The following is a 25,676-nucleotide window of genomic DNA, read 5'->3' on the forward strand; positions in this document are numbered from 1 at the left end:
GCAAAAAGAAAAACATTTTTCTTTGATTTTTAAAAATGGGAAGCTTCGTCATTCTCCGTTGCTTCATCATAATCTTCTTCTTGTTGTTCAACGGAGCATTTGGGAATATATGGACCAGAATGGAGATGGTGGAGATGGCTGGCTACGGCGAACAGAAACTCTCCTCCGTCATCATCACCGGATCTCTTCTTTGCGACACTTCACGTCCTCGCTTTCATTCCATCGCTATTCCAGGTATATAGTTTCTCTACCTTTTTCTCTTCATGCTACTTGTGCGTTCTGAGTACTTACATGATCCTCACTGGTGCAACTGTTGCCATCAAGTGCCACACTGGATCCAAAAAGAGGTCCAAATGGATTAAGGCTGTTACTGATGATTTGGGAGAGTTTGAAATCGATCTTCCCTCCCAACTCCACGCGATTCCTGACCTCGAAAACACATGTTTCATCAAGCCAGTACATGTTCCTAAGCCCTACAGATGCTATCACACTTCTACCAATATACACAAACGTATCAAACTTGTTTCCTCTACCAATGGCTTCCGTGTCTACACCTCAGGGAAGATCAGGTTACAAGGTTACAGTGCAAGATCATAACAAGCTCATGGTGTCAACATTTCAACAAAAGATTTGAACAGAAACAGCAGATTCTTCAAGTTCCATCATGTGAAAACCATTCGTTTCTTCTGGTCCTCGTTTGTTTAGCTGGCGCTTCAGTCACAGAACCGAGTTGAGTCTCTCTATATTGTATTTCATGTTGCAACGGTGTAAAAAAAAACATACGCGGTTTACATCATGTGTATAAAGGCCCTCATGTTTTTGGTACAAAAGTAGCGTGATCACATTAGAACATATATCAGATGAAATGTTTAGCAGAACTAACCCAAATAAAATTTGCTGAATAAACGACACAAAGCATGTCTCTAAACTTGCAAACATTGAAGACAAGACTGAGAGAAAGAGATAACTCAGGATTGAGACGCTTTGGGGTGAGTTTCAGAGAGTATGTATGTAGCAACATCACCACAGCAAGTAAGCTTATCAGCTTTTTCTTCAGGGATCTCAATCGAGAACTCTTCTTCAATAGCCATAACCAGTTCCACCTTGTCTAAGCTGTCTAGCGACAAATCCTTCTGGAAATCAGCCCTTTCAGTAACCTGTGTAAGTAAACTAACCCGTATTACAAAACAACCTTTTCACTAAAAACACTATACTGGTTAAGAAAAAAGCAGCATTTTGATAACCTTGGAGGAGTTAGTTTTGTCATATTTCTTCACCAGTTCAATAACCCTAGTCAAGATTTGATCTTGGCCTCCATCTGCAACAGCTCCTGCTGTAAAATTCATATAACCATTACCAATAATCTTGAAAACATTATCGTTTTGAAGCTGCAAAATGGGTCTGACAGAGACTCTCAGTCCCAAGTGTTGCAGGATTAAGCTCCTTATGCAATGCATCTGAAACAAACATGAAGACATCAAAATCAACAAGTGGACGAATTTCCAATAAAGTTTCAGCCTTTTAAAGAGGAAAAAAAACAATTAAAATATCCCTTCCATTGATGCCTAATGTTTCAAGCTTTAACGGAACAACACCACTGAGGAACCAATTTCAAGCTTATAAAAACTGAGACTTGATACACCGAATTTCAAATTTCAAATAGAAGCCACACAGATCGAAATCTATTGAAGCCCATACCTGCGACTATCGGGATATGCCAGGGAGTGACGATCTTTAGGTCTAAAGCGGGAGAATGGCAGAGAGCACAGAGCAGAACAGAGCAGAGTGCAGCAGGAGAGAAGAGAACAACACCTTCTGGGCCAAAAATATTAATGGGCCTTAATAATATGGATTGGTAGGCAATTAATGCGTCGTCGTTTGACTTTGAAAGCCCAAGAAAGTTTATGGCCTTTTCTATACAGTTCTCCTGCTCATTTCTAATTATGGCTATGTGATTGCTCTTATTATATAAACTTATATTTCCCAATTTAGTAAGGCTGCTGAATCTTGGATTCTTGTAACGTGAGTTATTAATAGAAAAAACTTTAATACAAGAAATAGTTGGTAAATAGGGGTATAGTCCTATATTACTAGCATGGTTAGTGGACGATATTCAATTCATCTCCATGTGTCTAACGTTTGAAGTCACGCTTTTAATAGAGAACTTATCTATGAATGACATAATGTAGTAGGTTAGGTATTAAACTCTGCATTAAGGTTACTAATTAAAATTTAAGTGGTACATAATATAAGACCAATGAATTATACAAGAAACAATATGTTTTAGAATAAGATACTGGTATATGTGATGCAAACCGTATATATCGTCAACGGTAGATATATGACTTGTAAAAGTTATATACCAACAATAATATATTCATATTATATCGTTTAACTTAATGGTGAGGAAAGACAAAAATCTCTCATATTTTGTTCAAAAAATTTAGAAATAAATACAATTTGGATACCGGTAATTGCCGGAATTGCCATCATTTGTGTTAAGTTTCACCCATCCAATAGATGGTAGTGTCCACGCAAAGAGTCTATCGACTGGCACGACATTCACTATTGTTCCTCTCCAACTTGAGTGTTCGAACTTCGAATGACACATCTCTATAGCCAGTATTAGTTTTGTTAATGTGTTACTAATCGGATTCCAAAACTGAGATAAGATATGGGTTTTTTTGTTGGTTCCCAAAAAGTGTAAAATAACGAAATAATAAGTGGACGGCAAATAAGTGATTAATATAATGAAGAAAAGAAAAAAAGTAAGCGTATGAGAGAAAGTTGGTAATAATTTGGATGGCACAAGTAATGCCTTCTGTACTACTACTAAACTTTGTTTGAAACCTCTTCTTCCACTTGGTGATTGAATTATTATTTTAATAAGTATTATACAATTCAATTGATAGAAAATTAGTAGTAATATTGAAAGCAAACGAAACAACAGTGGGATAGCAAATCTTTATCGTCATCAACCATTCCCCATGTTCCTGCCCACTTTGATTCCCCTCCCAATAAGAATTATCATGATTGCCATTTTCATTTTCAAGTTTAAAAAAAAAAAAAAAAAAAAAAGGCTCAAACAATAATTAGTACTAGTATTTTGCAACAAAAATGATTGATTGTCTCTTAAAATCACATGTTGCATCCTTCACAATTAGCACTTATTAGAAGAATCATTCATTGGGAAAAAGAAAAAAAAAAAAAAGAATTACCAAATAAGATTTGAATCCTACAAGTAGGAAGGAATCAGGATTAACTTAATTAATGATAGATTTTTAACTTATGGGAAAAAAGAAATAATAAAAGGGTGCACGCATTGGTAACCCAAAGCGTCGGTTATTAAATTTTGTTTTTAGGAAAAAAGATTAATTTGTTATTACAGACAGAGAAGAAAGAGTACGAAATTACCCTCGTCTCTAAGAAGGGAAGAGAGAGGGACGATGACGATTAGCCAAAACATTCCATATAAAATAAAATAAAAAATAAACGTAAGAAAAAGCTTTCTCCTTTTATTCTTTTTCTTCCCAAAAATTGGTTTGTGCTGCTGTGAGAGAGAGAGAGAGCATTGCTTGTTTTTGCTTCCATCCATTTTTTGTTTTTTTTTTTTCTTTTGATTTTATCGCAGAAGAAAAAGAAAAGAAAAAAAGAAGAAGATTTCCAAAATAAATTAAAAAAAGAAAAAAAAAGAGAGAAGAAGTCTAAAAATTTTGGACGATAATCAGAAAAGAGAGAGGAGGGCCTCTCGCCCTCTTATTAAAAACCTTTGTCTTCTCCAAATCTCAAGATTTCTCTCAATCTCAGCTCTCTCTTCTTCTTTTTTTTGTTTTTCCTCTCTTTCTCCGTTTCTTTATTTTACGGTATTGATATATTCTCTCTCTCTCTCGCTGTCTTCTTCATCTTCTGGGTTTTGTTTTTGTTTTTTTTTTTGATTCCAAAGCTTCAACCTTTTTGATGATCATTGGGGTTTTGTTTTGCAGGAATCCAAGATCGTGGGTCGATCGGTTTTGACATAATCCGATCACGACCCATCTGCTCTTTTTTTCATCCTATTTGCTTCCCTTCAGGTTTTTTTTTTTGGTGTTTCAGATTCCACTCTTCTTCCCCACTTTTAGATCCATATGTATAATACCAAAAAAACACAACCTTTATTTGCTTGTCTTGCTTCTTCGCAGAAATGGAAATGGAATCATGTAAGCTCTTCATCGGTGGGATATCTTGGGAAACCAGCGAAGATCGTCTTCGTGAGTATTTTCAGAGTTTTGGTGAGGTTTTAGAGGCTGTCATCATGAAAGATCGAGCCACTGGTCGTGCTCGTGGCTTTGGTTTCGTTGTCTTTGCTCATCCTAATGTTGCTGAGAGAGTCGTTTTGCTTAGACATATTATCGATGGCAAAATTGTAAGTTTCCTCCTTTAACCAAACACTCTTCATACATACATTGCTTCCACTTTCAGTCTCGCTGATTACTTGCTTCATTTAGAAGTTGCTGCTTCTCAAAGCAAACCCTTTTGATTTTCTAATTCCCCTTTTAGTTAATTACTTGACTCTTTAAGTTTACAGTCAGCGTAAAAGTGAAAGAGCTTTCTCCCTCTGATAAATGCATTTTCGATCATTCTCTCACACACTAATAAACATGTTAAAACTTGGATTGTTTTCATGGCTACTTAGTCTTACTTCGACTGCTCTCTTTTTGTTGTGTCCTGTGTTGATTTTCTCCATGATCACAGGTTGAGGCTAAGAAGGCAGTTCCAAGAGATGATCACGCAGTCATGAACAAAAGTAACAGCAGCCTTCAGGGATCACCTGGCCCATCTAACACCAAGAAGATCTTTGTGGGGGGTTTGGCATCCTCGGTGACAGAGGCTGAGTTCAAAAAGTATTTTGCTCAGTTTGGTATGATCACTGATGTTGTGGTGATGTATGACCACAGAACTCAGCGACCTAGAGGCTTTGGGTTCATCTCGTATGACTCTGAGGAAGCTGTCGACAAAGTGCTCCACAAGACATTCCACGAACTCAATGGTAAAATGGTGGAGGTCAAACTGGCTGTTCCTAAGGATATGGCTCTCAACACAATGCGGAACCAACTGAATGTAAATAGCTTTGGCAGTAGTAGAATCAGCTCGTTACTGAATGAGTACACCCAAGGGTTCAGCCCGAGTCCAATCTCTGGTTATGGAGTAAAACCTGAAGTTAGGTACAGTCCAGCAGTAGGTAATAGGGGCGGCTTCTCACCGTTTGGACATGGATATGGAATCGAGCTCAATTTTGAGCCAAACCAGACTCAGAACTATGGATCTGGTTCTAGTGGAGGCTTTGGTCGACCCTTCAGCCCTGGATATACTGCGAGTCTCAACAGGTATGGTAACCAGATGGAGTTGGGTGGAGCTAGTGCTGGGAATGGTTCTGTGGTAAATGCAGCAGCAAAGAACCATTTATGGGGAAATGGTGGTCTTGGTTACATGTCAAACTCGCCGATATCAAGAAGCAGCTGTAATGGAAACTCTGGAATGCCTTCACTAGGCAGCATCGGAGACAACTGGGGAGCAGCTGCACGTGCACGTAGTGGCTACCACGGTGAGAGAGGAGGCGTAGGATTAGAAACAGTGAGAGGAGTTCATGTTGGTGGTTACAGCAGCGGCTCAAGTAGCTTGGAGGCAGACTCTCTGTACAGCGACTCAATGTGGCTTTCACTGCCTGCAAAGGCAGAGGAAGGATTGGGGATGGGAGCATTGGACTTCATGTCTAGAGGACCAGCTGGATACATCAACAGGCAACCAAACGGAGGTATGTGCCATTTTTGATCTGAGAATTTGATCATTTTATAGAAAAATCAAAATCTGATGAAAAGATGGTTGATGTTGCAGGAATTGCAGCTTAGAGAAGTGAGAAATCAACACTATTGGAGATCAGATGATTGCAGAAGAGAGTTTTTTAGACGAGGAAAAAAGTTATTAAAAAAAAAAAAAATTATTGGTTCCAAAAAGCTTAAAGCTTTTCTTTTTTACTTTTTTACTATTTTGATTGTTGTTATAGCCTTTTTTCCTAATTTGGGGGTTTGTTTCTTTTTTATCTTCAAAAGAAAAGATGTAAACTTGAGTGATATAAAGAGACAAAGAAACAATGAAATGTATTTTGTTCTTGTCTCTCTTCCTTTTATCTACTAAATCCATATATTGACAAATTCAAACATGAAAACGAATTAAAAAAGAGCAATTTGCCTAGAATGTAGGCAACGTAGTGTGAGGCCGACGTGTGTCAAAACATGTGGATGATGATAAGCCACAGGACAAAGAAAGCAATCCATCATCCATCACAATAATATCCATTTATGTGAAGTGGACCAAAAGAGAGAGAAGCGAGAGTTACAGTCCTCAAACTAGAGACGAAACATCCTAATCCCCTCAAACTCTCTCTCTCTTACAGCTTCAAGACTTCACTGGAATCATCGCCACCATTGTCCCTACACTCCTCCTCTATAAGGTCTCGTCTCACGAGGCTCTCTCAAACCGATAAAGATGCGGTTGCTAGTTGAGGAAGTAGCTTCACCACTGTCCTCTGCATCAACTCCAACGTGTAACTCTCATACTTGCAGATGGAAGCCTTACTCCAACTCTACTGACTTCACAGCCAACGCATCAGATCTTCTCATCCTTCTCGCCTCAGCTCTCATATGTGCTCTCTCCCTCTACGCTGCAATCCATTGCTTTCTCCGGCCAACCCTCGAGACTAACGAAGACCACAAGCCTGATGACCCTGAGGCAGCTGCTTCATCCGCTGCACCAACTCCTACGCTTGTCTACTCATCCGACCTTGAGCTTGCAGGAGCTGAAGCAGAGTGTGCCATTTGCTTGTCGGAGTTCGAACAAGGAGAGAGCATCCAAGTGCTGGAGAAATGTCAGCATGGTTTCCATGTCAAGTGTATCCACAAATGGCTCTCTTCCCGCTCCTCCTGTCCCACTTGCCGAACTTCTATCTTCCCACAACACTCGGAAACTCCTTCCAGCCAGATCAATGCTTAGAGCTTCTTCTTCTTTTTCCATCTTGTCTTTCAAAAGCTTAGAGTTGTATCATGTTTTGCTTGAGATTACTCTGTTTCTGTTCTATAGTATTATTAGTAACACAGACCAACCAAAGTACTAGTTACCAGTCTAATTCTACATCGCCACGTAATGAAAGGAAGCCGTGATGAGTTTTTTTAATAAGATTGATAGAAAAACATTGTACGAGAAAGTTGCTGGACCAGAGGCTTTTTAATCAGAAGAATCAATGGGTTTAATAAGTGAAAGAATCTAGGAAAAAACTAGAGCAACTTGATGACAAATGTGTATAGCATATAGGAGAAGAAATTATATGGAAATTAAGACCATCATTAGTGGAGCAACCCTCCTAAGTTACTCTCATATTAATTAATTATATAATTAATATTAAATTAATTAAAACAATTCTAAAAGAACTTAAGCAAAATCAACTCATTATTAGAGAATCCCAAAGAAGGTTGCTTAAGCATTTAAATAATATTTTTTTAATTTGTGTTTATTAATTATCAAAATTTTATTATCTAAAATGACAAAACAATTATTTAAAAATTTTATATTACATAAAATAGAAAACAATAAAATTTTACAAACTTCATATGTTGTCCCAAAACCTGAAACAAAAGAAGAAGACAAGTAGAGTTAATCACAACAAGAGATAAAAAAAAGTTAAACAAACAAGAGATAAACAAGAGTAAAACAAACCACATATAAGCAAGAGTTAAACAAACAAGAGATAAACAAGAGTTAAACAAACAAGAGACAAAACAGAGTAATTAACAAGAACATAAAAAGCTACTCATTCATTCTACAATCTAAAACACAAACACAAACATAAGATCACAAGAACACACGGGTTCACTCTACAATCTACAATCTACAAGAACATTAACAACAACACACGGGTTTACAAAACGATGTCCAACAAACACTCTACTAATCTTTCCTTCTTTCCTTCTCAACAAACACAAACACTATACACAGGGATCGCTACTGATCCGAACAACAAACACAAACACTAAACACAAACAGAACAACAACCACAAACACTAAACACAGGGATCGCTACTGATCCGAACAACAAACACAAACACTAAACACAAACAGAACAACAACCACAAACACTAAACACAGGGATCGCCACAAACACTCTACTAATCTCATGTTACTTTCCTTCTCAACAAACACAAACACTAAACATTTGGGATCGCTACTGATCAGAACAACAAACATAAACACTAAACACAAACACAAACACTCTACTAATCTTACACAAACACAAACATAAGTGAACATCAATCAAATCTCAAAAGCAAAGAATCAACTCCTAATAAGTTAAACCGACACAAAACATTAACAATTCTAACAATCAATGAATTAGCAACCGGTTGAATTAGCAATCCGTTGAATTAGCAAAACATGCAATAAATCGATGATGAGGAGACGAACCTTATCTCTCCGATCTGTTAGCCGGTGGACCTCGTCGTCCGCTTTAGACCCCCGGAAACCTCCGCCGTCATTGTCCCACCAATCTGAAACCTCCGCCGTTGTTTGTCGTGCTCCACCGAAGCGTCATCATCTTAGGGTTACACCGACTTTGGTTAGCCATCGCCTCCGGTTGCCATCAACCTCCATATTTAGCCGGAAATTCGTGTGAAATGGTGGATTTTCCCGGAATTTGGAAAGATCGCGACTTCGATCGCCTTTGTCTTTCACCCGACAGAGAAGAGAGAGAGAGAGAGAGTCGGTTGCGTTTCTCAGAAAAAAAAAATTAACTTTTATATTTAACTTGTAACCAATGGCAAAACGCCACGTCGCGTTACTCAGGGTGTTGCTCGAATTGCTATCAGAAGCAGCGATACTCACCAAGGACTCGATAATGGTTTAATATTGTGTATTTGGGGTCCAAAACAGAGAGTACCACTAATGATGCTCTAATACTATGATGTAACCTGTACTTAAGCTCAATTTCAGAATTTCACCAAATCAACACTTATTGGGCCGAGAAATGGGCCTAATATTTATTGGGCTTATAAATGGGCCTAATGATAGGTAACTCCAGGCCTTTCCCAAACCTTTTAGGCTATACAGTCCTCTCTCGGCTATAAATAGCATTTAAAGAGTAGGAGAGAGAGTCACAGTCACACAACACAACATCCTATTACCTTCCAAAGAGAGAGAGAGAGAGAGAGAGAGAGAGAGAGAGAGAGTCGTTTTGAGACAATGAGTCGGAAAATGGAATCGAACGCAGGCAGCTCCGACGAGAACAGTTCTCCGACTCCATGTAAGTAAAGTTTTCATCTTTTGGACAAATCTGTACTCTTTCTCTATTAGGTTAAAAAAGTCATTAATTAATTTTGTGGTGTTGTTGTGTAATGTGTAGTGAGGAACCCATTTCAGAAAAGTGGGAGTCAGGCGGTGTACGAGGTGAGTGTGACGAAGAACGCGTGCGTGATGAGAGCCGACTTGCCTGGGTGTCCCGAGTCAGACCTCAACTACTGGGTCGACACGGTCGGCAACAACGTGCACTTCTTCGCTGACGAACCAGCCATGCCCGAGTACGAAAACGCCGGACGCAAGTACGGAGGCTCCATGGTGGTCGACCCAGAGGCGTTCGACGTGAAGAAAACTAAGGTGAAGCTTATCAACGGAGTGCTCTGGATCACCGTCCCTAAGATCCCCGGCACAAAGGCCTCCATTGGTGTCGTTGATCAGAAGATCATTCGTTTACCCAGTCAACCACATCATCGCACCTGATTTGTGTCGTCTCTTCGTGATTTGGTTTGTGGTCTAGCTAGGGTTCAGTAGCTAGCTAGCTAACGTCTCTATCTATCTATATCTATCTATCTATATCAATGGCTTGCTCATGCAGCGCTGGTTTATGTTTATCTAATTTCTTCAATGGTTTAATTAAGTAGTACTCTTTTTTTTTTTTTTTTTTTTTGGTCAAAAATTAAGTAGTACTCTCTTACTTCTTCTATCTCAATAAATGAAAAAGTTGTCACCTTTCTTTTTGTTTTGTTTTAATCTTACATTATATAATTTAGCTAATCCACCAGACTATATAGATTATTGCCATGATCAAACTAGATAAAGACATAACCTTGAGAACTTTTTGAACGATATTAATGAAATCGTGTACATTAAAAGAACAAACTTTTAAATTGAGTTGATGAGAAAAAACTTGATAAACACTAATTATCAACAACGGTTGAAAATTTTTACTTTTAGATCTTTTGATGTAAATTAAAACAAGAAAGATTGACAGCTCATAGTTTTTTTTTAGCCATGAAGATTGCTGACGTCAGCGTCATCTTCAATTCAATCACTGTGAAAAAAATGAAAGAGATTGGCATGGAACAATTTTATTTTTGCAGTATTTTTTTTGTCGTATGTATAAACGAATGGAGAAAAAGCATGGGACTGCTCATAGAGTTAGTAAAGTCAGCTCTCTTTCTCTACCGTAAAAAAAAATTCAAAATTCAAAAGAGAAAGCAAGTTCTTTTGTTTTTGCCGAGAGATATACATTAATAATAAGTTAGCTAGTTTTTCTTTTAAAGGCTCTTGATCGACGAGTACGTGACGCCATCCTTGCAAAGACCATAAAAAAAACTTCAAAAGGCTCTTGCACGTGTGGCTTAGAACTTTTTAGGTGATTGTTTTTATTTTTTTTGGGCAAGGATTATCTTAAATATCAAGCTATTGTAATCATTACAATCAGATTTTCTTAATGAAAGTTCACATATTTTCAAAGAAAAAAAAGTTAGCTAGTGTGTGACGTAGTAAGACCAGTCAAACTTCGCGATTGAAGGCGAGAAAAAGCCAGCTGGAGCGTGCCACGTCACAGACTGTACTACCTCAGGCTCATCATCATGGTGCTTCGTCTATATTTATCAACAGCAAAATATAACCAAAAAAAAAACGCCATTCTTAATTACGCAACATAGAACTAGCTAGAAGAGAGAAAAGAAAGAAGAGAGAGAGAGAGAGATGGGTGAGCCAAAGCGAAAATTATTGGACATGTCAAGATTTCCAACAGTTCGAGGTATCTATCTCTTTCCTCACTACTTATCTCTCTTTGTTTTCCTTTTAATTACCAGCTAGCTAGTATAAAATTAGATTTCCCAAGAACATTCATGTTATTGTTTGTAATCTCTCCAGAAAAATGTTGTTTTTATCTAGAAAATTTTTCTCCTTTTTCTTGTTTAAGTGATAACATATATGAACTTGGTACAAAGATTTACATTTTTGTTGTGCTTGAAAAGCTAGTTTTTTTTTTTGTTCATGAAAATTGAAGCTGATCAAGTTAGTTCTGTACTGATCTAGTTTCTCGTACGTTCTCGATGGTTCTCTGTATACATACATCTATTTTGTTTTCATGAAAAAGTAAGGTCCTTTTTTTTATTTTTTTATTTTCATGAAAATGAAACAGATCGAGTTATAAATAAGTTGCATGTTTTTTTTTTTTTTTGTTAAAAGGCATTCAAATTTAAAGGCGTGGAACCAAATGTTTTACAGAACCGAAACCCAATATTGGAAGCCCAATGAGATAGATATTAGAATAAATATTAAACCAAACTAAAAAAACTCTTAGTTAAAATAGAACCAATCTTGAACCGAAGAGTTGAATCATAACCAATAAAACAATTAGGCAGTAGTAATCAACTCGAACCATCCCACGCTGTCATCAATGATTGGAGATGAAAAAACACGATCGTGAGAGAGATAAGAGGAGAATCCAGTGGCGATTAGGGTTTGTCCTTTCTTTTAACGAGATCCTTCAAACCAGAGTTGTAGCATGTCGGAGGACAGGATGGAGTTAGAGTGACGGTAGCTGAGTGCTCTGTTTCGCACAAAAGAGTCAATCTGTTTAACAATAAGGTCGGCGGACTTGAAGCTGTTCCGATGAAGACGATGGTTCCTTTCCGTCCATATGTTGTAGATCGTAGCTTGCCAAGCCGTGAGAAGGAGTATCTTGACAACTCTAGAACCTTGGAAGCTAGTGAGCTGCTGAAGGCAGTCAGACCAAGAACGGACAGGGGAGAAGGAGCAGCGGTTGGCGATGAGGTTCCAGATGCTCCAGCTGAACGGACAATCAAAGAAAAGGTGATCACGACTTTCCTCAGTCGATCCGCATAGCAGACAAGACAGATCTACCTGTAAACCTCAAGATCGAAGTCTATCCCTAGTTGGACATCTATTCAACACAAATAACCAGGTGAGGAATCTATGCTTTGGTATGCCTTTAGTGAACCAAATGATCCTATACCATGCCACCTTATGTAGAGTTTCTTTTAGGGCAGTGTAGATGTTACCAGTAGTTCGACCATCTCGCAGTTGGTCATTAATCCACCAGATGTACTTATCCTCTTCGTCTGCTAGTTGTAAGGTAGTTAGCTCAATATGAAGATTGACCTATTTTTCGGATCGTGCAGGTGGTACCCTCCATGTGCCATGACGCTAGAGGTCTGCGATGGTTGATCTTAGCGGGATGTCCAAAGTTCCTTCATTGTGCAGGTAGGTTGACAGTCGTCCTAGACTGCACCAATGATCGCTCCAAAACCTACATTTTCTTCCATTGCCAACCTTAATCTTTATCCAATGGAATACTTCTTCCCGAAGCTTTAAAAGTTTGTTCGTTAACCAGGAGAACTTGTTACTTGGCTTCCGGGTCCAAAATTTACTAAGATCCTCAGAGAGAACAGCCGACTTGAACCACGCAACCCACACCGAGCCTGCCCTGAAGAATAAGAGCCAGATAAGTTTTATCATACATGCTGTATTCCATTTTCGCAAGTCACGAATACCTAGTCCTCCCTCTGATTTCGCATTTGTGATAGTTTCCCAAGCCACTCGGGCCGAGTGATGACCCTCTGTAGTTCCTTTCCACAGGAAAACACCAGTTAGAGAGTTCAATGTGTCAATACACTTCTTTGGCAAGAGGAAAGCTGAGCACCAGAAGTTCGTCAGTCCAGCAATCGCAGTGTTTAGGAGTTGTAACCTTCCCGCAAATGAGAGAGATTTCATGGACCAGGCATTTAAGCTACTTTTTACTTTCTGGATCAGAGGAGCAGAGTCGAGCAAGGTAAGCTTTTTAGTGTAGAGAGGTATGCATAGATAACGGATCGGTAGTTGTCCATGGCTAACCCCTGTTTCAAGTTTGATCTGGTCAATTCCAGGTTGAGAAAGCCCGGAAGAGAAGAAACTAGTCTTAGGGAGACTGACAGCCAGACCAGAGACAGCTTCAAAATCCTTCAAAATGGTAAGGACCCTTTGAACCGAGGCTAATGATCCATCTACAAATATCAACAAGTCGTCTGCAAAGCTTTAAATCACGACACCTGTAATGATACTTTATTTTTCCTTCTTCTGCAGCTTTATCTAACATGGCAGAAAGACAGTTTAGTGCAAGAACGAAGAGGTAAGGCGATAGTGGATCACCCTGCCTGAGCCCTCTTCTACTTTTAAAGTACCCATGCACGCGCCCATTGAAGCCAACTGAGAAGGAGGGAGTGCATATACATGCCCGAAGCCATTGAATATAGAGTTCAGGTACTTCTATTCCCCTTAGACAGCTAAAGATAAACTCCCATCGGATAGTATCAAATGCTTTTGCGATGTCAACCTTTATTGTTATCCGTTTGGGTACTTTCGATGATAACCATTTACAAGTTCCGCAACAAGCAAGGTATTTTCAACTAATAGTCTTCCTTTGATAAATGCAGTTTGATTCCGCTAGACCAAAGCTGGGAGGGCAGGTTTGATTCTTGCTACCAGAAGCTTGGAGATGACTTTATATAGAGTATTAAGACAGGAGATTGGTCGAAAATCTGAGATGAGAGAGGCTCCGGGGAATTTCGGGATCAAAGCAAGTGTTATTGCATTAGTCGCTGAAGGCAAGAAGGATGTGTGGAAAAACTTTTGAATGCTTGTGGTGACATCTGAACCAAGGATCCCCCAGGCGGATTTGTAGAAGGCAGAGGTAAAACCATCAGGCCCTGGTGCCTTATTTGCATTTAGCTTAAACATTACGTTTGTGATTTCCTCAATGGTAGGCTGTTTTACCATTGTGAGTTTTAGTTCAGGGGAACAACGGTAAGTTATAATGCTTTGTATCCATGCAGGACAACCAGAGATGGGTAGCATAACAACATGACCAAGTAGAGATTCAAAATGACTAACAGCCAGTCGACTCATTTCAACTGGATCATCAATAATAGCTCCCGAAGAGCTAGAGAAGGATCTGATGGCGTTGAATGCATTGCAGATCCTGGTAATGCGATGAAAGTAACCCGTGTTTAAATCTCCCTCTCTAAGCCAGTTAATGCGAGATCGCTGTCGGAAATACGCTTCTTCCACCCTTCTGAGGAAATTCCATTTGGTGTGGAGGTCTTTCTCTTCTTATAACAGAGCTGGCGACGGATTGGATATAGCTTGTACTTGCACAGTTTGTAGCAGTAAGTTAGTCTCTCTCACTCTGTTTTGTATATCTGAAAAATTCTTTTTTGAAAGTGTTTTTAGCTCTCTTTTGAGTGTTTTCTGTTTTGCACTGAGAGTCGACAAACACATTTCCCTTTGATTTGTGTTTCCAGCTAGAATCTTATTGGTTTCCATCATTTGGAGGAAAAGCGGGTGGGTGGAAAGGAAGTTGAAGAACTTGAAAGGTTTGGTACCAGAAGAAGGAAGGGTTGCATCGAGGTTTAGAAGGCACGGTGTATGGTCCGAGTATTCAGGAGCAAGGAAAGAGGCGATAGAGTACGGGTAAGCAGCAATCCACGGGTTGTTTACTAGCAGTCTGTCAAGTTTTTTGGCTATAGGGTTTGAAGGATTTTTACTTGACCAGGTGAAAAGAGGACCTTGATAGCGCACATCAAACAAATCAAGCTATAAGAGACAATCCCGCAACTCTGTCATTCGCGAGGTTAAGTGGTTGACATTTGCATTGGAGTGTTCCCCAGGATGGATAATTTGATTGAAATCTCCTCCTACCATCCAGGGAAGAGAGTCCAACTGAAACCGCTGCTGGAGATCAATGATTTCACACAAAAGGTCAGTACAATTGTCACTTTCATTTGGCGCATAAACTGTTGTGAAAAAGAATCTGTGACCCCCTTGAATTGTGATTTCACTAGTGATCATGTAAAGTGATTGATGAAGAACAGTTATTGATGCAGGGGACCTCCAGATGAGAACTATCCTGCCATCATCATCTGATTTGTGATTCGATGTGAACTGCCATCTAGGACAGGTAAGATTCATGACGTGGTTCAAGTTTGGTTCTTTTATATGGGTTTCTAGTATGGCACCAAAAAGAGGCTGGTTAGTGTATAACTAATTAGCAAAAGGCCGATGCTTATCCGAGTCATTTAGTCCTCGAACATTCCAAAAAAATGGTTGTATATACATGGGAATGTGAGGAGGTAAAAGACAAATGGGAGACTCTCCCGAAGATGGGGGAGGCTCCAAGTATGAGGGAACTGCAGTTTCTATTTCCATATCAGATGGTTGCACAGAGGGAGGAGGGGTTAAGGAGGGTGTGTGAGAGGTTGAGACAGGAGATGGTTGAGGGCGGATTAACAGTAAGGAGGGGTCAGGGGGAGGTTGGGTAGCATCTAAAACTTCAAAAGGGTTTGGAGTAGCAAGAGAGGAGATCGGACAACAATCCACTTGGCCAGGTAAGGATGTTGGTTTGTTTGTTGTGTTTGCTGAGGATTTGTGGGGGTTGATTGGTGGTTTTTGTTGCAAAACAGGACACTCGGGGATCAGAGATGAGACAATGGGACAGGAGGAAGAGGGATCTCTCTCAGGTACTGAAGGGTTCTGTTCTTTTGCAGCATCTAACTTAGAAGCAGGACTTTGTGGTATTGGCTGCTTTGAGGGTGGTTTTGCAGGTTTGCTTCGAACTGGAACCCAAGGAGTAGTAACAGAAGGACAGTACTTGACGACATGGCCAATTTCGTTGCAGTTAGAACAAGTTAGTGGGATCCATGGGTACTCGACTGCTATCGTGATGACTACCCCATTCTCACGAAGAACCTCCACACTTGAAGGTAGAGGCTCTGTCAGGTTTCGTTCTACTTTTACATACGCTTCAGTTAAACTGACAAGATTTCTAGTAAAATCATCCATTTCCTTTGGCTCTCCGACCAGGCCCGCTACTAAACTGATCCCTTTTCGGTGCATCAGGTCAAAAGGCATACCTTTGAGATGAGCCCAGATTGGAATAGCATTCAAGTCAGGCTTATTTCCTCCAAACGAATCCCACTGAGCCACCAAGAACATACACTCACCAATGTACCACATTTTCTTCTCCAATACCTTGGTTTGAATGTACTCATTTGGTAAGCGGACAAGCATCGAGTTATTTGAATGATTAAGGTGAATTTTCAATCTTTGGCCTCTGCCCCATATGTAACTAAGAACACTTTGAATTTGCTTAAAAGATGGTAGTCGACCTTTAAACATACCAAAGATGAAATCTTTGTGTATTGCAGCACTCTCGTGGAAGACCGAATCAGGGATGACTATTCGAGGCTTTCCTTCTCGTGAGTAGTCTACTGGAGCAAGTCGAGAGAGGGATTTGTCAGCTTCTTTTTTGAGTCGTTGTGCCAAAGAATTCGCACTGCGACTGGGAGGAGGATGATTTTGCGGATTTGGAACAGGAGGAGGAGGAGTTACTATAGGAGTAGCGACAACATTCTTTGTGATAGTAACCCCTGGAGTAGTTGCTGCAGGAGTAGGTTCAGCAATTGAGTCTTTTTACGGGGGAGAGGAAGATTGTAGAGGCAGTAGGGATAGGAGGGGAGATAGTTGGGATAGTTGGGATAATTGGGGTACGAGGTGGAGTTGGGGATTGTGGATTACTTAGGAGGATGCGGTTAACCTTCGGAGTAGGACAAGGAAGCAAGCCGTCAATTTCAGCTATAGTACTAGCATTCGAAACTGTAGCAGTGTTATCAGATCTAGGGTTAAGGGTCAGAGATCTAGGGTTAAGGGTCAGAGTTTGATTGTAGGCATTGAGATGTGCCTGAGCCTGAGGGTTTACAACCACATGAGTGGATTTATGATGTGCTTTTAGAGCTAAGACTACTCGCTCAGGAGCGATGTAATCAGTTTGAGAAGGGGAAAGGGAAGCAACAGTGGGAGAGATGGGAGACAAAGGGGGAAAGTCAGAGAGGGAGGCAAGGGGATTTTGGTTTGGAGGGTCAGGAGGGAGGGGTGGGGGACAATGGAAACCACTTTCAGCCATGGCTGAAGTAGGATTTTGGCCGGAAGCACGATCTTCAGGGAACCAGCGGTTCGCCGACATCACAGGTCCATAGACAATATTTAAATTGAAATAATAAGTTCCATGTTTCATAAATGTCTTCCCTTTAATTTGTTCTCTCTCTGTTTGCTTTCTTCTTTACCAAGTTTTTGACGTCACGTTTTCTATTGGGAATTTGGTGAGAAATGCCATTTTCATAATTAAAGTTGTGAGAAATGCCAATTTTCGTCTTACCTTTTCGATTATGTCATTTTTATTTGTGTGTCATAAGAGTAAAATACTATATTACCCCTATAAGAAAAAAAAGAGAAAAAACTAACAATTAATTGTTTGGTGTGGATATGACAGTTTATGCGGTAGACAACATTAATTATGGATATAATTCTCTTTCTCATATAAATTGTTGGTCCATAATTTGATGTCATGTATCTCTATGTCATTTATTGTTTTTTCATTTATGTCATCCAACACATATTTCTCTTTCCATAGACTAAATGTAGTAGACAAGTTATGATAGACAATATGTGCAATGTTTGCAATTGTCCATCACTAGTGAAAGTGAGTTCGTAAGTAGCAGAAGTAATATAACAAATAGACAAATGTCAAATATAGATAGACCAAAGGCTATTACATTTTATTATGAATCATAATTAGTTGTCGATCAAAATAAAAAACATGATGGACAACAAGTTAGGAAAAATATGAAATGGACATATTAAGTGGACCATATCTGGTCCATCGAAAGACAAATTTCTGGTCCAAAGAGTAAAACCTGGCTGGAATGTGGATGGTGCATCACTTGTGTCATTCTCTGGTCTATGACTTGTGGCAATCAGTTGGTCAGTATATATGCACAATGGACAACAAGTTAGAAAACAGGAAATGGACAATTTATTCCATCGGATTTGGTTCATCAGATTTGGTCCATCGGATCTGCTCCATCGAATATGGTCCGCCGGATCTGGTTCACTGGATCAGGTCCATCGAATGCCCAATGTTGAGTCACTGTTTTTGTATGAAACCAAAAGCAGAAACACAATTAACATAGAAAAACTCATACCCAACCTCAATGAAAACATATCTGGAACGAGACAAATTGCTAGATCAAGTTAGAACAAAATGGACTTAGACTTAGTCAACTAGATCTGATTCATCAAAAAATATACCTGAATCAGATGGAGAACATGGCCGAAGAATGGTGTGGATGAAGAAACGATTTATAGAAGGGTTGGTCTCCATCGTGTGTCATCATTGAATAGAGATATACATGATATAAAGATTAAAAGATGAAAGGTTTGAGGATTTCAATGAAAAAATTAGAGAGAAAAAAACCAAGTTCTGTCGTTGGAATGAGAAATAGAAATTGAAGAAGAAGATGAAAAGTAAATTTTAGGTTTTGTAAAAGAAATAATTTAATATTTATTTTTTAATTGTTGTGTTAAAGAATTACAAGAGTATATAATTGTCTTTAAACATAGAAAGTGTGGCAAGCAAGAAAATAATTCAGTAAAAATGGCATTTGTTAAAAAGATTGGTACTGTAGATGCCATAATAAAATATTCTACGCGACAAACAATCAGTTCCAGAAAACGGGTCCAAAGGGTTTCATTGAAGTGAAGGTTCTGGAGAACGACAAGCTCTATGTTCGTGTGGACTTGCCCGGTGTCCTTCACGACGCCGCTGGCGTCAGAGTAGACGCCGTTAGACAAAAGGTTGTGTTTTTCTCCGGCGAGACGGTCATCATCAACAAGAAGGAAGGCGTGCGTGAGTACTCTGGAACAGCCGGTCTTGGCTGTGACTGCTGCGAGATCACTGGCGTGGACCATGTCAAAATGAAAGATGGGGTTTTGAAGATGATTCTCTCAAGGGTTAAGGGGAACAAGAACAACAACAGCAAGTGTACTCTCACTGTGCCTCCGTTCACAGGTTCGATCTCTAAAGTCACCATCTTTTTTACAATCAATTAATTCTTGGTTGTATAATAACACAGACACACACGGATCTAATTCTTGTTGGTACGCGACAGGCCAATCCGGAATACGTTTGGAGGATCATCCGTATATCGTGAAAGGTCGCAAGGAAGCACTTTCCTTCACACCAATAGAAGGGGGAGGGTTTTACTTTGCAGTAGACTTGTCAGGTGCTTGTAAGGATGATGTAGAAGTTTCTGCTAATGAGGATACAATCAGATTCAAAGCCGAGATCAAGAACGTTTGTGAGAATGATGAGAGTGGTCGAACCTAACTCGGTGGTACCACCCACATCATCGGTGGGGATGTAAAATTTGGTGTTCTCATGATTGTGGTTTTACCTCCTCCTCCCAACAACAACGACGCCTAAGGAAGAAGCCCTGTTTAATAATCCCATATCCCTCTCTTGTGCTCTACTATATTTTTCATTTTGGGACAATTAGTTGCATTCACTAGTTTTATTTGTTTAAGTTGAGACAATGGTGTGTGAGAGAGAGTGATACTCGTTATGGCTTTTGTGTTTGTTATGGAATCAAGAGTGATTCATATGTCTTTTGTTTTCACAAATCTTTAAGTACTCTTTTCTAATTTCTTTTGTTTGTCCCTAAGCTGGTTCCACCGAATAACCTGATGATTATGTTGATGATTAATCAGAAACCCCTAAAGCTGATATTGACAATTCTCTTAAGGGCTACATGGAATGTCAAATGTGTACAGATCCTCGGACATTTGATAATCCCCCAGTTGAATCGAAAATGTTCATAGAGGAGCCTAGTGTTGTTGTATAAACTACAGATAATTAGAGAGAGATGATGTTTTTAAAGTTTATTATAGCTTTTTGTGACAGGAAACACAATTCATAGAATTGGTAACGTCAGCTCCTTCTCTTGACGTAAAAATATTAAGAAAGAGGAAGCAAGTTTTTTTACTTGTGGTTAAAAGATGAGGAGAGTGACGTAGGCAAGACCCATAAAACTTGGCTATCAAGGGAGAAAAAAAGAAGAACCACCTGGAGCGTGCCACGTCACAGACGGTGCGATGGGTCTCTATTTTTTATTAACAGCAAAATAAAATAAAAACGCCATTTTTATGCAACGTCCTAGTAGAAGAGCGAGGAAAACAAATTAAAAGAAAGAAGAGAGAGAGAGAGATGGGTGAGAGAAAGGTGCGATGCATTGACCTGTCAAGAACTCCAGGCGTTGGAGGTATATATCTCTTCTTCCTCTAGTAGTTATCTCTTTTTGTTTTCCAGCTATTATTAATTAGATTGTTACGTTTAGGATGTGAAACTTCCAAGTAAACCAAGTAAAAAGACAAATACTCTTTTATTGAAAGATAAAGAGAAACCAACTAGAGAGAATATCGGAGTCTCTCCCCTCTCCTTACAAAAGTATTCACTATTCTCGATACCTACTCCTCTGCCCTTGTCTACCTTTAAGTACTAGCAACAAACCCTAGTGATCCCTTGTCTCCATGCTACAGAGCCGTTGTGGCCACCGTACCAAGAGACGATGACCTTATTCTTTATTTAAACTAAAGTGACCTCCCTAAGAGGTTTACTAACTCCTCTTGGTTTACTGGATTCTTTTGCTTGGGCTTTTAGCCACTTGGGCTCTTCTTCCTCTTCTGGTATTGATAGAAAATTGGAGGGTGTTGCTCTGCATACGTATCATTACCCCCGCCTTCGAAATCAACCTTGTCCTCAAGGTTAAAGAGTGGAAATTGACCTTTGATAGTATTGACCCATTCCCAAGAACGCTCGTAGTCAGGAAGGCCCTTCCACTGAATGAGAACTTTTGTCTGCCTTGAACGAGGGTTCGTGCGTCGCCCCAATATCTTCTCTGGTTATGCTTCAAGGACTCCTTCTCCTGAAAGCTGAGCGGGAATGGTAGTGGACACCACCTGATCCCCGACTGCCTTTTTCAACTAAGACACGTGAAATGTATGATGAATTTTGGCCTCCGGGGGTAGCTTGAGGCGATATGCGACTGCTCCCACCCTTGCCTCTACCCTGTACGGACCATAAAAACGGGCTGTCAACTTCTCATTCACCCGTCTAGCCAAGCTGCATCGATGATATGGTCGCAGTTTGAGATAGACCTGATCCCCGACTTGGAACTCTACTTCTCTGCGATGACCATCCGCTTGTGCCTTCATCAACTGCTGAGCCTTGTGTAAGTGTTCCTTGATCAAAACCAGCGTTGCGTCCCTCTCCTGCAGTTGTTGTTCTAAGTCTGCATTGGCTGTAGAACCGGTTTCAAATTTCACCAAGGTGGGTGGTTCTCGGCCGTACAGCACTTGGAATGGAGTCATCCTGATAGCCGAGTGAAACGAAGTGGTATAACACCATTCTACCCAAGGAAGGAACTTTGCCTAGGTGCATGGTTGGTCTCCCGCCAAACACCGAAGGTAGGTCTCCATGCTTCGGTTAGTAACCTCTGTCTGCCCGTCTGACTGGGGGTGGTAAGCGGTGCTAAAACAAAGGTTGGTCCCCGCCAATCTGAACAACTCTTTCGAGAACTGACTAGTGAAGACCTTGTCTCTGTCGGAAACGATGGACCGAGGAAAACCATGCAACCGGATAACCTCCTGAAGAAACTGATTCGCCACGTCCGTTGCTGTAAAAGGATGCTTGATCAGTAAAAAATGAGCATATTTGGACAACCTGTCTACCACCACCAATACTGCATTATGACCTCCGGATTTGGGCAAACCCTCCACGAAATCCATAGGGATGTCCTCCCAGACCTTCTCAGGAATTGGCAGAGGTTGTAACAGCCCCCGAGAGAGAGTGTGGAGTGTTGGTAGCGTTGACAAACTTGACAAGTCGCCACATGCTTGCGAATGTCAGTCATCATCCCTTCCCAAAAAAACAATTCACCAATCCGCTTTTGAGTCTTTAACACCCCTCCGTGACCTCCCAATTTTCCCTCATGAAACTCCCTCATTAGTAATCCAGTGATCGTAGACCCTTTAGGTATCACCAGCTTTCCCTGTCTCAACAACCGCCCTTGGACTAATGAATAATCAGGATTTGCTCCAACACCGGTGCGCAAGCCCTGTATGATCTCTTGCAAGTCCTTGTCTTTATCCACCTCAGAACAAATCTCCTCCAACTGAACCTCTGCGGGAACTGATAGCGCAAACAAAGCTGGGACCATTTCTTTGCGAGACAAGGCGTCAGCAGCCTTGTTTTCCATCCCGGGTTTGTAATGGATGTCGAAATTGAACCCCAAAATTTTGGTGAGCCAGCGTTGGTACTCCATATTGATCTCCCTTTGTTCCAACAGGAACTTCAGACTCTTCTGGTCGGTACGCACCAAGAATCTCCTTCCCAACAGGTAGTGTCGCCATTTCTGAATAGCAAACACTATTGCCATTAGTTCTCATTCATAAACCGATTTGAGCTTCTGTCTGTCGGTCAATGAGTAACTGTAGTATGCGATGGGTCTGTCTTGCTGCATCAGAAAGACCCCTAACCCTGTACCGGAGGCGTCAGACTCGACCACAAACGTTTCAGAGAAATCTGGTAGAGCCAGCACCGGTACTGTGCTCATGGCTGTCTTAAGATGTTGGAAGGCTTCCTCTGCCTCTCGTCCCCACTCGAACTGATCTTTTTTCAGTAATGACGTTAACGGCTTGGCAATGACCCCATAGCTCTGCACAAACTTGCGGTAATATCCGGTGAGCCCCAGGAACCCGCGTAAGGCCTTGACATTCGTTGGTGTCTTCCACTCAACCATTGCACTGATCTTTCTCGGGTCTGCAGCTACTCCATCGGTTGTAATGATGTGACCGAGGTACTCTACCTGCGTGCTCCCAAACTGACACTTCTTGCGATTGGCGTACAGGCTATGTTTCTGTAGCGTCTGTAAGACTTCCTTGAGGTGACCTTGGTGTTCCTCGAGTGACTGGCTGTAGACGAGAATATCGTCGAAGAACACAAGCACAAAGCGTCGTAGGAAGGGGCGGAAGATGTCATTCATTAAGGATTGGAAGGTAGCAGGTGCGTTTGTCAACCCGAAGGGCATGACAAGGAACTCGTAATGCCCATCGTGTGACCTGAAAGCGGTTTTAGGTACGTCCTCCGACTTCACCCTGATCTGATGATACCCCGAGCGAAGGTCCAGCTTCGAGAACACCTTGGCACCGTGCAACTCGTCCAAGAGCTGGTCGATCATGGGAATTGGGTAGCTGTCAGGTACGGTGGCCTTGTTCAAGGCGTGGTAGTCGACGCAGAACCTCCAACTGCCGTCCTTCTTCTTCACCAGGAGGACAGGACTCGAGAAGGAACTCCCGCTTTCTCTGATGATTCCTGCTGCAAGCATGATGGATATTTGCCTCTCGATCTCCTCCTTTTGCGCCTGAGGATACCAAAAGGGCCTCACACTGACCGTTTCTGCACCTGGTTTCAAGGTGATGGCATGTTCCTTTCCTCGTGATGGAGGTAGACCCTGTGGCTCCTCAAACACCTGAGTGTACCCTTCCAACAGCGAACGGAGCTCATCCGGGGTCACTTCCTCACCTACCTCCGCTTGTATACTGCCACATTTGATCCACACTCCTTCCCCTTCGTGTTTCAGCGCCTTCATCATAGCCTTAAGTGAGACAGCGGAGTTCTGGAGACTGTGGTCACCGTGGAGGGTGACCCATTCGCGTCCCACCATGAACCCGATCCTCTGTTCCTTCCAATTGACCATGGTGTCTCCCAACGTCTCAAGCCATTGCATCCCGAGATTGACATTAGCTTCACCCAGTTCCAAGGGAAGGAAACTAGTGATCAAAGTATACCCCGGTAGTTGCAACCTCACGCACTGACACACACGCTTCCTCTCACCATTAGCCCATTACCCATTCTTACCCCGTATCCCGCGGTGCCTCTCGGAATGATCCCTAGTCTTCCCGCCATTGAACTGGATATAAAGTTGTGGTAGCGCCACTGTCGATCATTACCACTACTTCGACCCCTTGCACGTTTCCCTTCAATTTCATGGTGCGAGGAGAGGAGATTCCCGCGGCGGATTGAATTGAGATTGCCGCGAACTCTGGTACCTCCACGGTTTCTTCCATGATTCCCTCTCCTCCTTCCTCTCCGTCCATCCCCTCTTCGTCGGCGGTTGCCAACAAGATCTGAAGCCCCTTGAAGCGACATCGATGTCCGACCTGATATCGCTTGTCACACCGGAAACACAGCCCTTTCGCTCGACGTTCGTTGGCCTCCGCATCCGTCAGCCGTCTGAACGGTGGTTGTTGAGATTCAGGTTTAGGGTTTGTATTAGAACTTTTATCCCCAAAGGGTCGAGACGATGTCGTTTTAGGCTCCGACAGAGGAAATGTCTTATTATTAGAAGACATAACCGTACCCGTCTGGTAGGGCCCACGTGACGAACTCTTGTCTCCCGTGCTTCTCATCGGTGTTTTGCCCGCGATTTCCCACCCGTCGGTGCCGGTGAGTCTCCTTGGGCCTCCCAGTCTTCAACCAGATGAGAGAGGTCCATCATTTTTTTCAGGGTTCTCGGTTCAAACAACTTCACCCCCTTCCGTACCTTGGGTTTCAGTCCGATCATAAACGCCATTTCCAACACCCTCTCTGACACCTCCGGAGCGTTAGACGCGAGAGAGATGAATTCTTTGCAGTATTGTCCGCTGGTATCCTCCTGTCGAAGCAACAGCAGCCTCTCGCCGGCGGTCAGGTCGTGCGCTGTAGCGAAGTTTTCAAGCACTCTGTTTTTCAACTGTTCCCAGCTCAGAAAAGGGTTCCGGTCCTTCTCCCAGCGGTACCACGAGAGTGCATTCCCAACGAAACAGACTCGGACAGCCTTCAACTTGTCTTCCTCCGTGAGCTCCTGCAACTCAAAGTGCTGTTCCACCCGTACAACCCATCCATCCGCCTCTTCTCCTTCGAACAGAGGAAGCTCGAACCTTTTCGAAAGGGGTTCTCTCTCCTCTCTTGGCGGGTTCGGTTTTTGTGTCTCTCCCATCGCTGTCATAGGGCTTTGCGGAAGGCGTTGCTGGGATTCCCCTCCGCTCTGCTTTTCCACTCCGGAGATTTGCGATTCCTCCACGTTGCCCTTGGAAGATCCCCACGCACGACGGTCCTCTTCCACCATTCTTCGTTCCATTCTCTCCAGAACGTCCAGCTTCCCCAACTGTTTCTCCAAGACGTCCAACTTCCCCAGTTGTTTCTTCATGGCGCTGACGTCAAACTCCAAGTTTGACAGTTGCTGGACCTCCTTCTGGATGTTCTCCATGATTTTCTCTAACTCCTCCACCTTCTTAAGCACCATCTACCCAACGGTTTCCCACAGAAAGAAGGCTCTGATACCAATTTGTTACGTTTAGGATGTGAAACTTCCAAGTAAACCAAGTAAAAAGACAAATACTCCTTTATTGAAAGA

At 41.5% G+C, this 25,676-nt stretch overlaps 7 protein-coding genes and 1 pseudogene across 7 annotated transcripts; 6 read left to right on the forward strand and 2 right to left on the reverse strand.

Annotated features, from left to right (window-relative positions):
• Positions 1-35: 35 nt before the first annotated feature.
• Positions 36-830, forward strand: LOC104724601 (uncharacterized). The gene is made up of 2 exons (XM_087474405.1): positions 36-241; positions 285-830. The coding sequence occupies exons 1-2, from the start codon at positions 36-38 to the stop codon at positions 595-597; spliced, it is 519 nt and encodes a 172-aa protein (XP_087330531.1). The 3' UTR covers positions 598-830.
• On the reverse strand, positions 817-1,822 carry LOC104724602 (acyl carrier protein 3, mitochondrial). Its single transcript, XM_010443131.3, has 3 exons — positions 1,699-1,822; positions 1,245-1,457; positions 817-1,157 (listed from the first exon to the last, which is right to left on the reverse strand). Exons 2-3 carry the CDS (start codon positions 1,455-1,457, stop codon positions 969-971), a joined length of 402 nt encoding a protein of 133 aa, XP_010441433.1. The 5' UTR covers positions 1,699-1,822; the 3' UTR covers positions 817-968.
• Positions 1,823-3,412: 1,590 nt separating this feature from the next.
• On the forward strand, positions 3,413-6,150 carry LOC104724603 (heterogeneous nuclear ribonucleoprotein 1). Its single transcript, XM_010443132.3, has 5 exons — positions 3,413-3,863; positions 3,984-4,070; positions 4,179-4,402; positions 4,732-5,791; positions 5,872-6,150. Exons 3-5 carry the CDS (start codon positions 4,181-4,183, stop codon positions 5,883-5,885), a joined length of 1,296 nt encoding a protein of 431 aa, XP_010441434.2. The 5' UTR covers positions 3,413-3,863; positions 3,984-4,070; positions 4,179-4,180; the 3' UTR covers positions 5,886-6,150.
• Positions 6,151-6,377: 227 nt separating this feature from the next.
• On the forward strand, positions 6,378-7,237 carry LOC104724604 (RING-H2 finger protein ATL79). Its single transcript, XM_010443133.3, has one exon. It carries the CDS (start codon positions 6,523-6,525, stop codon positions 7,024-7,026), a length of 504 nt encoding a protein of 167 aa, XP_010441435.1. The 5' UTR covers positions 6,378-6,522; the 3' UTR covers positions 7,027-7,237.
• Positions 7,238-9,181: 1,944 nt separating this feature from the next.
• LOC104724606 (14.7 kDa heat shock protein-like) lies at positions 9,182-10,060 on the forward strand. The gene is made up of 2 exons (XM_010443134.2): positions 9,182-9,325; positions 9,425-10,060. The coding sequence occupies exons 1-2, from the start codon at positions 9,265-9,267 to the stop codon at positions 9,796-9,798; spliced, it is 435 nt and encodes a 144-aa protein (XP_010441436.1). The 5' UTR covers positions 9,182-9,264; the 3' UTR covers positions 9,799-10,060.
• Positions 10,061-10,969: 909 nt separating this feature from the next.
• Positions 10,970-19,870, forward strand: LOC147934684 (putative 57 kDa heat shock protein). The gene is made up of 3 exons (XM_019231663.2): positions 10,970-11,086; positions 18,839-19,234; positions 19,335-19,870. Exons 1-3 carry the CDS (start codon positions 11,032-11,034, stop codon positions 19,550-19,552), a joined length of 669 nt encoding a protein of 222 aa, XP_019087208.1. The 5' UTR covers positions 10,970-11,031; the 3' UTR covers positions 19,553-19,870.
• On the forward strand, positions 11,527-16,431 carry LOC104728488 (uncharacterized). Its single transcript, XM_087474406.1, has 7 exons — positions 11,527-13,303; positions 13,417-13,593; positions 13,767-14,023; positions 14,166-14,498; positions 14,634-14,802; positions 14,885-15,090; positions 15,216-16,431. Exons 4-6 carry the CDS (start codon positions 14,366-14,368, stop codon positions 14,886-14,888), a joined length of 306 nt encoding a protein of 101 aa, XP_087330532.1. The 5' UTR covers positions 11,527-13,303; positions 13,417-13,593; positions 13,767-14,023; positions 14,166-14,365; the 3' UTR covers positions 14,889-15,090; positions 15,216-16,431.
• Positions 19,871-22,664: 2,794 nt separating the features above from the next.
• Positions 22,665-25,565, reverse strand: LOC147934685 (uncharacterized; annotated as a pseudogene).
• Positions 25,566-25,676: the final 111 nt, after the last annotated feature.

The sequence above is a fragment of the Camelina sativa genome, chromosome 11 (assembly GCF_030686135.1).
Source record: "Camelina sativa cultivar CO46 ecotype springtype chromosome 11, ASM3068613v1".
NCBI lineage: Eukaryota > Viridiplantae > Streptophyta > Magnoliopsida > Brassicales > Brassicaceae > Camelina > Camelina sativa.

Coding starts and splice junctions, on each gene's coding strand:
- LOC104724602 (XM_010443131.3), bottom strand. CDS start 1,457: ATGCATTGCATAAGGAGCTTAATCCTGCAACACTTGGGACTGAGAGTC. Junction 1,158..1,244: donor ACAAAACTAACTCCTCCAAG/GTTATCAAAATG, acceptor TTACTTACACAG/GTTACTGAAAGGGCTGATTT.
- LOC104724601 (XM_087474405.1), top strand. CDS start 36: ATGGGAAGCTTCGTCATTCTCCGTTGCTTCATCATAATCTTCTTCTTG. Junction 242..284: donor ATCGCTATTCCAGGTATATA/GTTTCTCTACCT, acceptor GTGCGTTCTGAG/TACTTACATGATCCTCACTG.
- LOC104724604 (XM_010443133.3), top strand. CDS start 6,523: ATGCGGTTGCTAGTTGAGGAAGTAGCTTCACCACTGTCCTCTGCATCA.
- LOC104724606 (XM_010443134.2), top strand. CDS start 9,265: ATGAGTCGGAAAATGGAATCGAACGCAGGCAGCTCCGACGAGAACAGT. Junction 9,326..9,424: donor GAACAGTTCTCCGACTCCAT/GTAAGTAAAGTT, acceptor TGTAATGTGTAG/TGAGGAACCCATTTCAGAAA.
- LOC104728488 (XM_087474406.1), top strand. CDS start 14,366: ATGCGAGATCGCTGTCGGAAATACGCTTCTTCCACCCTTCTGAGGAAA. Junction 14,499..14,633: donor TACTTGCACAGTTTGTAGCA/GTAAGTTAGTCT, acceptor TTGTGTTTCCAG/CTAGAATCTTATTGGTTTCC.
- LOC104724603 (XM_010443132.3), top strand. CDS start 4,181: ATGGAAATGGAATCATGTAAGCTCTTCATCGGTGGGATATCTTGGGAA. Junction 4,403..4,731: donor ATATTATCGATGGCAAAATT/GTAAGTTTCCTC, acceptor CCATGATCACAG/GTTGAGGCTAAGAAGGCAGT.
- LOC147934684 (XM_019231663.2), top strand. CDS start 11,032: ATGGGTGAGCCAAAGCGAAAATTATTGGACATGTCAAGATTTCCAACA. Junction 11,087..18,838: donor AAGATTTCCAACAGTTCGAG/GTATCTATCTCT, acceptor TTTGTTAAAAAG/ATTGGTACTGTAGATGCCAT. Junction 19,235..19,334: donor CACTGTGCCTCCGTTCACAG/GTTCGATCTCTA, acceptor GGTACGCGACAG/GCCAATCCGGAATACGTTTG.